Source organism: Arachis hypogaea, chromosome 7 (genome assembly GCF_003086295.3).
Source record: "Arachis hypogaea cultivar Tifrunner chromosome 7, arahy.Tifrunner.gnm2.J5K5, whole genome shotgun sequence".
Taxonomy (NCBI): domain Eukaryota; kingdom Viridiplantae; phylum Streptophyta; class Magnoliopsida; order Fabales; family Fabaceae; genus Arachis; species Arachis hypogaea.
This window is the reverse complement of record NC_092042.1, coordinates 21,348,931-21,363,199: the sequence shown is the minus strand read 5'-3', so window position 1 is coordinate 21,363,199 and position 14,269 is coordinate 21,348,931. Positions and strand designations below refer to the sequence as shown.

Sequence of the window (14,269 nt, the reverse complement as noted above, 5' to 3'; positions counted from 1 at the left end):
ATCAAGTTTGTGCTTAATAGCTTGTCAGTCTGCTATCTTAGCTTATATAAGATGCCAAAAAGGGTGGCAGAGAAGTTGATTGCATTGCAAAGGAGTTTTTATGGATTAAAGAGGATGGAAATAATGGTATGCCACTCGTGAAATCAGAATTAGTACAGGTACCAAAAAAGCTAGGGGGTTTGGGAGTGGGGGATGCGGTGGTTAGGAATACAACACTTCTGTTTAAGTGGTGGTAGCGTTTTTCAAAGGAGGATTGTTCATTGTGGAAGAAGATTGTATATTCTTGTAATGGATTAAATCCAAATGTAATGTTAGCAAATCAGTCACTAACTTCAAGAGGTGGTTCGTGGAAAGATATCTGCCAATTGAATTTAGCAACACGTCAAAGACAAGATGATTAGTGGGCTATCTATGGAAATAAGGGACAGGAGGAGAATTCATTTTTGGGAAGATAATTAGTTGCAAGGTGGACCCTTAAAAGGGAATTTTCCGAGGTTTTTCTCTATTTCAAACCAGCAAGGATCTGTTATAAGAGATTGTGGGTTTTGGGATGGGTTAAAGTGGATATGGAACTTCCATTAGAGGAGAGAATTGTTTCAATGGGAGTTGGCACTTGTCAACCAACTCCATGAAAGGTTAAGGCCAGTTAAATTATCACCTGGTAGAGAGGATAGAGTGGTATGAAAATTTGATTAAAAAAAGGTATTTTTTCTACTAACTCTTTTGTGCAGGTATTGCAGACATAAACTATTTCAGAGGAAGTCACAAGTTACAATTTCACTAGTTCAATTTGGAGAGGCTTGGTTCCACCAAGAATTGAGCTCTTTGCATGGTTTGTTTTAGTGGAAAAGGTGAATACCAAAGAAAGATTGAGTAGATTAGGCATCATTCATCAAAGTGATAATACCTGTGTTATGTGGAAAAAAATATAGAATTTGTTCATCATTTGTTCCTTCACTGTGAGTTTACTTGGCAGGTGTGGTGGCTTGGTTGACATTCTTTGATAGGGCTTGGGTTATTTCGGGTACGATCAAAGAACTGTTTGAGAGTTGGAGAGGAGAACCTGACAGAAAAGTTATGCAGGATAAGTGGTTGGTTCGATTCTTTGCAGTAATTTGGAATATTTGGAGGGAACGAAATGCGAGAATATTTATGAATGAAGAAGGTTGCATTGAGGACATTAAATTGAAGTCGGTGCAGAGCTGCAAAGAATGGTCTGGTGCTGATCCATGTGGTTGATGATGGCAATGTCGGAGATGACAATGGATTAGTCGTTTTTTATTTTCTTTTGTTTTTACATTGTTTGTTTGTGTCTTGTTTCTTTGTGTTGTTCCACTTTAGTGTGTTGAGTTGTTCTTTGTTAAAAAAAAAACGAACAGAGCATTGACCTTCGAAGACAGCGAGTTGGCAATAAACACGATGACGGACGACGGCGAAGAGCTGCAAAACAGGACTGGAGAGCAAACATTGGTGAACGACGGGATCGAAGGCCCTCGAGAACGATGAACCATGAGGATTGCAAACGACCACGACAAATCTAGTGGCGATCTTGAGCGCGACAGGCGGCGACGGTGAGATTGATGGCAGCGCGATGGAGGCTAAGGTTTTTACAACCCTTCAAGGAAGAGCTGTGAGATAGACGGATGGCGGCAGAAGCGCGACTAAGGACGACGAGCAGACGAGTAAGACGGTGACAATGGCGCACGACGACGAGGGCACAATGACGAGGAGATTGGAGAAGCGGCTAGGGTTTTGTTATTTGGTGCTTGTGTAGGAGAGAAGGAATGAATGAGAGAGTGCAGGGTTTCCATGATGAAAAAGAAACAAAAAAAAACTCACTAAGTGTCCTATACACATGTATTTGGCGTTTTTACATTAGGTAATGCTTTTAAAACGCACTCAAAACATAACAAATATGTTACTCTTCAAAAACGTCCCCTTTGGTATGAAAAGTGTACCCATGGATATCAACATAAGGCTACAATTGTATTTCTATTCTCTTATAAAAGGAGAACACGGAGAAAAGCGTAGCCTATCCTATAAATAGGCTACGCTTTTTAAATATAGCTTAAAAAAGTGTGACTAAATAGATGTTTTTCTTGTAGTAAAATCATAAGATTTACTTGTCCTCTATCGCTCTTCTTTTATTTTTTGATTAAATTGTTAATTTGTAAATTAAAAAGCTACTTTGAATTTATATATACTTTATGAATTTGAATACTAATTTTCTATGCGTGTTTTTTTAAATTTTAATTAAAGTTGAATATGTTTTTTTTATTTAATTATTTGTATCATAATAGAGAGTAAAGCTAGTCTATTATCTAGTATGATTTAGTATTAATAGAGAATTTTTTTTATAATTATTAGTCAAATATGTGAACCTATTCTTCTTTAACCTATTTGAGAGGAATAAAAATCAAAGAAAACTATAAAATAAAGATAATATCTGTTATCTATTTTGCATATTTATTAATTTTTATGATCTAATTTATATATAAAATTAATTACAAAATTTAATATGACCATATGAATTCTAGATATTCATGTCCAAGTAATAATTTGAAGATGATATGAGATTCTTTAGTTTACACAATTAATTAGTTTAATAATAAAAAATAACACAAATTTTTAATTAATGATACAAAAGGTTTATTAAAAATGATACCAGAATTTCCCTTTTCCTTTTTACTTTTTTCTTTTTGTTTTGCATTTTCATTCATGCAACGATAATATAAAATATTATATATATATATATATATATATATATATATATATATATATATATAACATTATAATCATTTTTTTAAATGATTATTCACACAATTAATATAAAATAATTATTATATATAAAACGATTTTATATTAATAATGCATTAAAATTAAATTTTTTTATTTTATCTTCCTAACAAAAATAAAATAAAAAAATTAAATAAAGAAATAAAAATTACTGAAATAATTATTCGAAAAAAAATAGAGCAGCACAACATTAGGCTGATTTTTTAATATATGATGCAGCGTTTGGTGTAACGCCCGGTTATGGACATGGGAGGTGTTTAACAGAGTTATGACGGCGGTTAGTTAACGGACTGAAATCGGACGGTCCGATTTCGATCAGGGGTCAGGGGGCACAAATTGGACTGTCCGATTTGTGCGTGGTAAGGTCGCGTGCATGGTAATCGGACCGTGCGATTTCATGCGTGAGGAGATTTTAGTTTTTTTGGCCCAAGGAAATTGGACTGATCGATTTTAGGCCTCATTCAAAAAGAGCACCAAATCGGACCCAGCGATGTCTGGGTTTCAAAATTTTTGGGCGGGCTTCTTAGTAATCGGACTGTCCGATTTTCTTGATCAAAAAATTTCGAAAGAGGATGCAAGCGGTCGGATGGTCCGATTTGAATGTGATGTGTGTGTGTGTGTGTGTGTGTGTGTGTGTGTGTGTGTGTGTGTGTGTGTGTGTGTGTGTGTGTGTGTGTGTGTGTGTGTGTGTGTGTGTGTGTGTGTGTGTGTGTGTGTGTGTGTGTGTGTGTGTGTGTGTGTGTGTGTGTGTGTGTGTGTGTGTGTGTGTGTGTGTGTGTGTGTCCTTCTCAGGCTAAGCAGCTCATTTCATTTTCTTCTTCTCCGGTGTTACAAGTATCTAAACTTCTTATCTCCGGATCTCTTCTTTTAGTTTGTATATCTGCTATTCTCTATTATCATGGATGATAGAGTAAGATTAAAAGTGTATTACCATGGCCAAATTTTATTACAAACATCAGAAGGAGTAAAGTTTGTGTGTGAAAATCCGTTGGATATTATTATTCCGTTCACACTTTCATTTGAAGAATTAAAAGGTGTCATTTCTGAGAAGATAGATTCTCAAATATCTAGCAGAGTGTCGTGTGTTCTGTACAGATATCCTGTACCTGTCTTTGGTGGGTTTGTGGAATTTCAAACGAAATACGTGACCGACGAAGCGAGCATGCAAGAAATGTTTTCAGTGTATCTTGAAAGTCGGTCGCGAATATCGTTCATTGAACTGTATGTCGAGTTCGAGCAATCTGTAGTGGACCGAGACATTGAATTGGAAGATTACAACAGTGATAGTGAAGAAGAGTTCGAAAGTAACTACGAGGTTGTTAATCCGGGTGTAGACAGAGATCAAGCTGACGAGGCTATGGTGGTAGATGTGGCGGATGTGGCAAATGCACTAGCAAACCAGCAGCCTTTTGTGGAGCCGAGTTTCATGCGGTCGTTGGATTTGGAGGCTATGCATGAGCCGGAGTTTCCTCAATATGTAAATGCAGGTGAGCCATCAATTTAAATTAAGATTTGTTATAGTATGATTTGAGCATGAGGTTTGAGTTTATGAGAAACAGTAGAGACAACGGTAAATAGGCCAAATATAGCATGTAATAAGTTAGTCTTCTGTTTAGTAAGTCAGCCGGACCTGGCGGTTCAGCCGGACCAACCTGTTCAGGATAATCGACCGGTTCAGCCAGACCGACGGGTTCAGCCGGAACGAGGGGTTCAGCCGGGCCGACCGGTTCAGCCGGGCCGACGACATCGTTCTGTGATTATTAGTTTTAGATTATTACTTCTGACAACTCTAAAATTTGTGATGTGATTGCAGCAGAGCTTCCCCTTATGCCAGATGGCGAATTTACTGTGGGAATCGAGTTCAGTTCTAGGGAGGCAGTAATTAAGGCGATGAAAGATTATACAATCCGCAGAGGTGTAGATTATCGGGTGTATGAGTCAGAACCGACGAAATTCTATGCTAAATGCACCCAGTATGGTGCAGGATGTGATTGGCTGATCAGGGTGACCAAAATGTCCAGAAAGTTCTGCTGGGAGATAAGGAGGTACAATGGAAGTCACACCTGTACTAGGGCCACCATTTCTCAAGATCATTCAAAGCTGGATTCCAACACAGTTGCAGAAGCAATAAAGCCATTGGTAGAAGTTGACCCGTCTATAAGGGTGAAATCAGTGATTACGGAAGTACAGGCAAAGTTTAACTACACCATAAGTTATCGCAAAGCATGGTTGGCAAAACAAATGGCAGTGGAGTCAATTTTCGGTGGGTGGGAAGCTTCGTACGAAGCCTTGCCGATATGGTTTGAGGCTATGTGTCACAAGGAGCTATCCGCAGTCGTTCATTTTGAAACGATGCCTGCGTATCAGGGAGATGACTTGGTTCCTAATATTCGTGTACTACACCGAGTCTTCTGGAGTTATTACCCTTGTATTAGAGCATTCAGACATTGCAAGCCAATAGTGCAGGTAGACGGAACTCATTTGTATGGAAAGTACAAGGGTTGTTTGTTGGTTGCAGTCTCACAGGATGGCAACAACAACATCATGCCGATTGCATTTGCGATAGTTGAGGGAGAGACATCTGAGGCTTGGCACTTTTTTCTGAGTAACCTGAGACAACATGCTGTGACACGTGATGGTGTCGGCCTTATCTCTGATCGGCACGATTCCATTAGAGCTGCTATTGCTCGTAGTAATGGAGCTTGGTCTCCTCCAAGAGCATTACACATGTTCTGTATCAGACACATAGAATCCAACTTTCTCAGGAAATTCAAGGCTCCGTATCTGCAGAAACTAATCGTCAACATCGGTATGATAGTTATGATTACATTTACTCCTGAACTCAGTTATTATGATGAGCTTTTTTTAAACGTGGGTCTTTTTTGATTTGACAGGATACTCGCGAACAGTTCGCGAGTACGAGACACGTTATCAGCCTTTACGCGAGCGGGGTGAGGCTTATACCAACTGGTTGGATCGGATTCCGCGTGAGTAGTATGCGTTAGCGTTTGATGGGGGATATCGATGGGGTCACATGACAACCAATCTAGTGGAATGCATCAACTCGGTTCTGAAAGGGGCTCGCAATCTTCCAGTCACGGCACTTGTTAAGGCAACGTTTTATAGGCTTAATGAGTTGTTCACCCAGAAAAGAGCCGAGGCCGAGGCTCGAATTAACGCAAGACATGTGTTCTCTGAGCTTGTAACCTCCAAACTGCATGCGAATCAGCGGGCAGCGGGTAACATCCAAGTTAGTTGCTTTGACTGACAGAACGAGGTATTCGAAGTGCGTGAGTGTCCCAGTGGTGTGGAGTATGAAGTGGACCTCCGTCGTCAACGGTGTGACTGTGGTGAATTCGAAGTGGACCGTGTTCCGTGTCGACATGTGTTTGCTTGTTGTGCAAACCAACGGCTGGATTGGCAACTGTATGTGCATGATGTCTACAAGATGGACCAGGTTCGATGAGTGTATAGGGCTAGGTTTAGGCACCTCGGGAATCCCACAACATGGCCTGTTTATCATGGACCTCGATTCGTAGGTAATCCATTCCTTAGACGGGTGTCTAAAGGTCGGCCAAGGATGACCCGTTTTTTGAATGAGATGAACATTCGGATGTTGCGTGCTCCTAGGCGATGTAAGCAGTGCGGGGCCGAGGGCCACAGTCGTAGTAGATGTCGTCAACGTGGTGGTGCAGGTAATCCGGATGCGACAACCCAATAGGGCTCCAGTTATAGTGTGACTTTCAATATTTTATGTATGGTATGAATTTCAGATGTGACTTTATTGTATGACTTTCATATGTGACCTTATTGTATGACTTTCATATGTGACCTTAATGTGAGTCGAACACCTAAAACATAAATAAGTCATACAATACAAATAACTAAATCCAAGACATGAACCATAAACGAGTCCAACACATTCTACTTAAACAAGTCCACTAAATGCACAAGTCCAACACCTGATAGATACATAATAAATACGATACAAATAACTAAATCCAAGACATGAACCATAAATGAGTCCAACACATTGTACATAAACAAGTCCACTAAATGCATAAGTCCAACACCTAATAGATACATAAGTCATACGATACAAATAACTAAATCCAAGACGTGAATAACTCCAACATCATTTTCTCATTGCCCATTTTACATCTTTGACTAATTTCTTGCATTTCTTTGCAACCTTTTTAAAAGCGGATGGGGTATACCGATTGGCGCTCCGACGAGGGGGGTCAGCTCTAAGGTTGTATCCTTTTTCTTTTTCACCAGTGGGTGTACCTAACCAACTCAATTAATCAATATACAAAGTAACAACTAATCAAATCAATAAATTCGACCACCAAATAACCAAGTCAACTAATCAACTCAAATAATCAATATACAACTAATCCGATAAACAACTAATCAAATCAATAAATTCGACCACCAACTAATCAAGTCAACTAATCAACTCATATAATCAATAACCAAATCCAATCAGGTAACAAATTCTTTTACCTGCCGTAGGCGCTGAACCATCATCCAGACCATCACCCCCATCATCTTCATCCTCACCATCCTCCTCATCTTCATCGTCGTCCTCATCATCATCCTCATCCTCATCCTCATCCCCATCTGGATGGTCAACCAGATAGTCATCATTGTCCTCATCAACTGGCTGGTAGCTCTCTAGAATGAGATTCATCGGAACACGGCGTGAATTTCCACTCTGTATGATCCCCCTCGTGGCATCATGACTCATACTTGAGTCAACAGAAATCCTACCTCCGGAAGTACCAGACGAAGTGATCTGTCGAGGTCTCGCATCCAATGAAAATCTACCTGGAGCAATCCCACTCGGTTGGGCCATCTGGTCGGTGGGAATGTTTCCGTATGCTGGGTATGAGTAACCTGACACAGGAGCCATGAATCCAAGCAACTGGCTAAATGAACCATGTTCACCTAATTCTTGGTGCGGGACATTCCAGTACTGCTGGTGAACTGGAATACTCAAGTAATCCGCAGAATGCGTATCAGGGATGTATGGACTGAACTGCTCAGGCTCTTGTTGTGCATGTGTCTGTGAGGGGGGCGGTGGTGGTGGCGGTGGTTGTTCTTGTTGATTCTCCTGGTTAATCATAGGATCACCATGCTAATTCTCTTCCGGTCCGAGCTGTGACAGATGCAAGTGGTCACCATATGTACGTCGGTACCAATGCAAGTAGATATCTGACTGATGCTGTGATGGCACCGTGTCTTGAACAAGAACATGACTATACCGGTTCATCCAATGCATAACCCAGACTGAGTGGGTTCCAGACCAATCTTGATTCTTCGGACCTGTTAGAACTTGGCCGTGTGCTTCACCTAGGTCACGCTCTTGTTGAGGAACACCTTGAGTCAAGCCAAATTGCCTCCTCAGCCTATCAGATGCATGCCACTCAATACATTCAAAAGATATAAGCGAAATTGTGGCACTCCAAATAGCCAAATGCTGACGGATGTCAGCAGGAATCACGTTTGGATCGGTCCGACCTATTGCATAAGGCTCCCAAACAAACTGCACACATTATGCAAGTAACCGAGGATTACACAATGAATAATAACACGGCTAATTGAAAACAACTACGTATTTATTACAACAGACCTGTCCTTCTTACAGAGCATCCAGGTTTCCCCTAAGGTGCTCAAGTTTCCTCAATCTGTAAGGCCAATTCTCACGTTCCCAGTTATGCCACCTAACATCATGCAATTTGTTAATATACATTTATCAACTCAATTTAAGATACACTATTATAAAGCGTTTAGTAATTAAATTTACCTATTTGCAATCGGAAAGATTCGAGGATTGCTAAGAATCGGCGCAAGGAACGATAGGCTGATCCAAGCCCAGGCAAGCAAGAGTGTCAACAGACCATCAATCTCCTTACACTCGACACGAGTTGCCCTACACAAAGCTCTGTACAGGTGTGCCAGGCATGCCGAACCCCAACTGAACTGTATTATCCCGACAAAGTTATGAAGTAATGGGAGAAACTTCTAGTGCACCCCTGCTCCAGACTTATCTCCAAACATAACGGTTCCAAACAATAACATTATGTGGCACTTCATGTACCTCTGAATCTGGATATCATCAACCAACACTAACCGATCCTTCAATGCTCGAAACCACGTCAACTTGATGAAACTTCCCCTACAGTCTGCCTGCCTAGGTGCAACACCAAACTGATCCAAGCATTCAGCCTCTAACGCCTCATAACTACTCAGTGTCGGTCCCGTAACTGGCAAACCATTCGTCGGAAAACCATAAATTAACGCCACATCCTCCAGTGTCACAGCACACTCACCAACCGGAAAATGGAAGCTATGAGTCTCGGGGCGCCATCTCTCAATCAGAGCATTAACCAATGCCGCCTGACATTGGACAACTCCAATCTATGAAACATAATAAAAGTCGGTGTCCCGTAAAAACCCCTCCACTATTGGATTGTACCAATCCGGCGGCATGTAGTGGTCACATTGCAACATTCTAGATGCCTAAACAAAAACAATAATATTAATAAATTAACAAATTAAACTTAAAAGAATCAAATTTTCATTATCAAATAATCACCCACACATAAGCATCAATAAATATATTAATAACAACAATACAATACAATACTTTATACAAATAACTATTATATTATCTACTAATACTCAAATGACTAACTACTCTATTTTATTCTATTCTAACAGCAAACATACAATAATAAATTAATCACTAACCCTTCATTAATTATTTATATTAAACTTATAACATAAATAATTAATTCAACAATTTTTAATTCATAATATTTATTTACGAACGACTACTAATACAATATTAAGTAACTACAAAAAAATTATTTATTACTAACAATTAAAACTACTTAACTTATTTATATTCACACGTACAGCACATTAGCACTACTATATGTATTCTATTCTACTGATAGTTAAATTAAACGCTACTAGCAATAATAATAATTATTATTACAATAAGCGTTATAACAATTAATATTAATATTACTTATTCTATTTATTTATCATACATCCAAAATTTTATAATAACCGTATTATTATTAACAATATTATTATTATAATTATTCTATTAATAACAATAATTAATTTATTATTATAATGTAATATCTGAACAATATTAATACCCAATAATCTCTAATATCATTTTAATTGAACTCAAATATCTAAATATTATTCCTCCACTAATTCCTAACATTATCATTATAATAAACTATTACTAATCTCTAACATTATAATTATTATTTTAACTAAAATAAAAAATTTTAGATTAAAAACTTACATAATTAGGATAATCAAAATAATTAGCAATATAGAATTCTGGACGATTCACATCTTTTATTTTTCTTCTTTTAGGCATATTTTCTGTGTGGTCCAATTTTTTTGAGCTCAAACCTTCAACAATGGAGTGAACTACCGTGACTTGGGGGTAGGGTATATGGGAGAAGAGAAATGGAACAAAGTGAAAGTGAAATGGAAAAGGGAAAGTGAAATTGGTTTAAGGGAGCTCGGGTGGTTGGGATTTGATCATCTTTGCTGGACCAACGTGCATACGCGACACGTGGCTGGGAGCGCAAATCGGACGGTCCGATTTGCGTACCTGCCTACCCAGCTTAAAATCGGACCATCCGATTTCAGCTCCTCAAAACGGACCGTCCGATTTCTTCGATCTGGCCGTCACACTCCGGTTATGCACCATGCAGTCCCATATCGTTGTTATACACTACTTCTCTCTCAATATTAAAAATAAAAAAGTGCACAACATCAATAAAAGAACAATGCTGAAGAAGAACCGCGAGAAGAAGAACGGGAAGAAAAAAGAAGTGCGTGAAATACTGAAATAAAAAGCGAAAAAAAATATGTATGATTCACGCGAACATGAATATTGTTGTTTGAGTTCGGTCAACTTGGACTTGGTTTTGACAAAATCAGTTCGATGTATAGCGGGACCATAATTGTTTCTTCCAAATGGAAGTAAAATAATTTCCCAACTCAGATTAAAATATAAACCAAACAGATCAATCATTCATTAAACCATCTTTCAACCAAACTATGATGCACTCTTCACTGGCTACACAAATAACACGCTCACTTACCTACTTCTCCGGTTAACCGGCGATGCACACCTCCGAAGCCTGTGGTGATGGCCGAACGAACACGTGCCACGTGGTGGCGATGCCGTTTCCGGGAAGGGGCCACATCAATCCCATGATGAACCTCTGCAAAACCCTAGCATTACGACAACCGAAAAACATCCTCATCACCTTCGTCGTCACTGAAGAGTGGCTCGGATACATCGCCAGCGAGCCCAAGCCCGACTCGGTTCGCTTCGCCACCATACCCAACGTGGTGCCGCCAGAGCGCCTGAAAGCCGTTGATTTTCCGGCGTTCTATGAAGCCACGATGACCAAGATGGAAGCGCCATTTGAGGAGCTTCTGGACCGGCTTGAGCCGCCGGTGAGGGCAATCGTCGGGTGTGTGGAGCTGCGGTGGCCCGTAGCCGTTGCGAAGAGAAGGAATATTCCGGTGGCTGCGTTTTGGACTATGTCAGCGTCGTTTTACTCGATGCTGCATCACCTTGATGTGTTTGCACGACAGCAGAATTTGGTGGCTACTTCTCTAGGTAATGATAATGGTTTACAGACGTTCTTAATTTAATTTTTTTTTTCGCTAGTTATATTAATAATTTTTGGGCTAGGTATATTAATAATCGCAATAGACTGGTATATTTTTACAAAGTGGAATATTGAATCAGAAATTAAACTGCCGCTATTTTTATTCATGATTTGATTGTATTACTAGTGAGATTTTTCTGTTGAATCGGGATTAATTCGTAACTGAACTATAGAATATTCAAATTAGATGATTAATGGTTGAACTTGAATACAATTTTTAGAACATTGAGAAAACTTGCAATTTTGAGAAGTTCTATATAATCAAAAGATTATATTCAGAATTTTCGTTAGAAATTATGGTGATGATTAAATGATAAGAAGCGACGAAATCGTGAAGCTCGCTTTTTATCAAGTTTTTGTGATGTTGTCACTTTATTCTAGCATCAAATTTTCAGCAAAAATTCTGGTTATTCAGTATTTTTTCTTTGAAGTACAAATTTTTTCTTTGAAGTACAATGACTGAATTTTAAAAATTTTCTCAATTTTGAAATTTTTGTTTTCTCCTTTCATTTTTTTTCCAATGGAAAGAATAACGCTAATGTGTTCCCTGAGAAAAAAAAAAAAAAAAAACAAGAAATATTGAGCGAGGGAAAATTAGATGAATTGTAAGTTGCCTTCCTGTATTTTGCTGTACAGATGTTAGACATTCTCAGAACACCTTAATAAATTAGATCATGCAAAACTTCTGTATTTTATTGGAGACTACTAGCAACAATCTAATCTATTACCAATTATAGAAAGAATGCGAGATCTATATCAACGTGAGATTTTCTCCTTACATATAGTTCAAAGACTGTGTAAGTGGAATGTTATATTCATGCACCTATATATGATTGCTGTATGTCTAATCTGTGTGGTTTCAATTCATGATTCATGAAGATGCAGAAGCTGAGAACATCCCAGGAATTTCTTCAGTTCATTTGGCAGACATTGAAACGGTGTTACATCAGAATGATGACCAAGTCATGCAGCTTGCAATGGAGTGTATCTCAAAGGTTCCAATAGCAAATTACCTTCTACTCACCACAGTCCAAGAGTTAGAACCAGAAATAATTGATTCTCTGAAAGCTATATACTCTTTTCCAGTCTATCCTATTGGCCCTGCCATACCTTATTTGGAGCTAAGAGAAGATTATAACATTGGTGATCATAGCCCTGACTATGCAAATTGGCTAGATTCTCAACCACCTCAATCAGTGTTATACATTTCTCTGGGCAGTTTCCTCTTATTGTCTAGTACCCAAATGGACGAAATCGCCGAAGCGCTAAACAGCAGTGGAATTCGTTACCTGTGGGTGGCTCGGGCAGAAGCTTCTCGGCTGAAAGACAAGTGTGGAGAAAAGGGTATGGTGGTGCCATGGTGTGACCAGTTGAAGGTGTTGACTCATCCTTCCATAGGTGGATTCTGGAGCCATTGTGGATGGAATTCCACACTAGAAGCCCTGTATGCCGGCGTGCCAATGCTTACATTCCCTCTTTTCTTGGATCAAGTTCCCAACAGCAGCCAAATTGTAGATGAGTGGAAGAATGGGTGGAAGGTAGAGACATCAAATTTGGGGAGTGATAAGCTGTTGGCAAAGGAAAAGATAGAGGAACTGATTAAGAGGTTTATGGATCTTGAGAGCAGAGAGGGAATTAAAATCAGAGAGAGGGCAAGAGAACTTAAGGTTATGTGTCACAGAGCAGTTGCGAATGGTGGATCATCTGATGAGAACCTAGATGCATTTCTAAGAGACATTTCAAGGCCATTAGTGGATTGAAAAATGAAAATGCATCTCTCCCTCCGTAGTCACATAAAGCAATGGTGTTAAACTAAGGTCTGAATTGGAGACTCTATTCTTATACCAATTGCAAAATTGGGTGTATTTGACATTGTAAAATGCCACACAAGTGAACTTGGATATTCTGTTAGCTGTATTTGTCATTGTGCATTAGCAGTTTGAAGTTTGCAGATATAGCACAGCATTATGATTTGTGTGTGTCAATGAGGCTAATATCTAGACTTTAATGCATATACTGATAGAAGTAGCAATTGTACCTACATATCCTGATTAAGTTTGAAGTAGTAATCATACCATATCAAATGTACAAGTTATTTAGTTAAAAAGTAAAACTTCTACTCTAACTTTGAAATGAAAAAATACAGAAATATGCCATACTACATCTACCCAATTGAGTTTGCTTAGCCTAGATTTTGCCTTAATTTGATGCTATTGTTCTGTTTCTTGTTCTTTTCTCCCCTTTTACTGAGGACTTTCTCACGTCTTTTCAACTCTTCTAAATGTAATAAAAATGAAACTTGCTTAGTTCTTTGCGAATTGTTTCATGTATAATCACTTAATCAGACCAGTGGATAACAAAATTCCCACTTATTTCGCACCCTCCATTTGGCGTCACAGATAAAGACTCTCCTAATTTACAATCCTTCATTACAGTTTGAGACACAAAATTTGAGACACAAAATCAGTACCTATAAAATGAAAAATAGTACTTGTCTATTTCATGTCCACAAAATCAATAGAACATGTCTGTTTTAGAATTTACAGAAAAAAAAAAAAAACAACTTAAGTATGATTTATGTCTGTTATTTTGACTTTTCTAGATTAGATAACCTTCCGTTCATATTTGTATAAAATAAGAAAGTTTAAACTTTGATTTCTATAATTAATTATCAATGTGTTTGATTATATTTAACAAAAAGTTTATTATTTCTACAATTATTTCTTGTGAGGTTATAGATGCTCTGTTTA

The 14,269-nt window shown here is 38.5% G+C and overlaps 3 protein-coding genes across 4 annotated transcripts; 1 reads left to right on the top strand and 2 right to left on the bottom strand.

The window, feature by feature from the left end:
- Nucleotides 1-6,836: 6,836 nt before the first annotated feature.
- Nucleotides 6,837-8,344, bottom strand: LOC112701270 (uncharacterized). Its single transcript, XM_025752049.2, has 2 exons — nt 7,303-8,344; nt 6,837-7,083 (listed from the first exon to the last, which is right to left on the bottom strand). The coding sequence occupies exons 1-2, from the start codon at nt 7,922-7,924 to the stop codon at nt 6,932-6,934; spliced, it is 774 nt and encodes a 257-aa protein (XP_025607834.1). The 5' UTR covers nt 7,925-8,344; the 3' UTR covers nt 6,837-6,931.
- LOC112701269 (serine/threonine-protein phosphatase 7 long form homolog) lies at nt 7,937-9,291 on the bottom strand. The gene is made up of 5 exons (XM_025752048.1): nt 9,265-9,291; nt 8,833-9,219; nt 8,606-8,781; nt 8,445-8,522; nt 7,937-8,207 (listed from the first exon to the last, which is right to left on the bottom strand). The coding sequence occupies exons 1-5, from the start codon at nt 9,289-9,291 to the stop codon at nt 7,937-7,939; spliced, it is 939 nt and encodes a 312-aa protein (XP_025607833.1).
- A 1,309-nt stretch (nt 9,292-10,600) lies between these two features.
- On the top strand, nt 10,601-13,504 carry LOC112702759 (UDP-glycosyltransferase 87A1). 2 transcript variants are annotated; one of them, XM_025753926.3, is made up of 2 exons: nt 10,601-11,467; nt 12,399-13,504. In XM_025753926.3, the coding sequence occupies exons 1-2, from the start codon at nt 10,963-10,965 to the stop codon at nt 13,277-13,279; spliced, it is 1,386 nt and encodes a 461-aa protein (XP_025609711.1). In that variant the 5' UTR covers nt 10,601-10,962; the 3' UTR covers nt 13,280-13,504. The 2 variants fall into 2 exon arrangements, with proteins under 2 accessions (XP_025609711.1, XP_025609712.1); XM_025753927.3 differs by having other exon boundaries at nt 10,614-11,467; nt 12,405-13,504.
- Nucleotides 13,505-14,269: the final 765 nt, after the last annotated feature.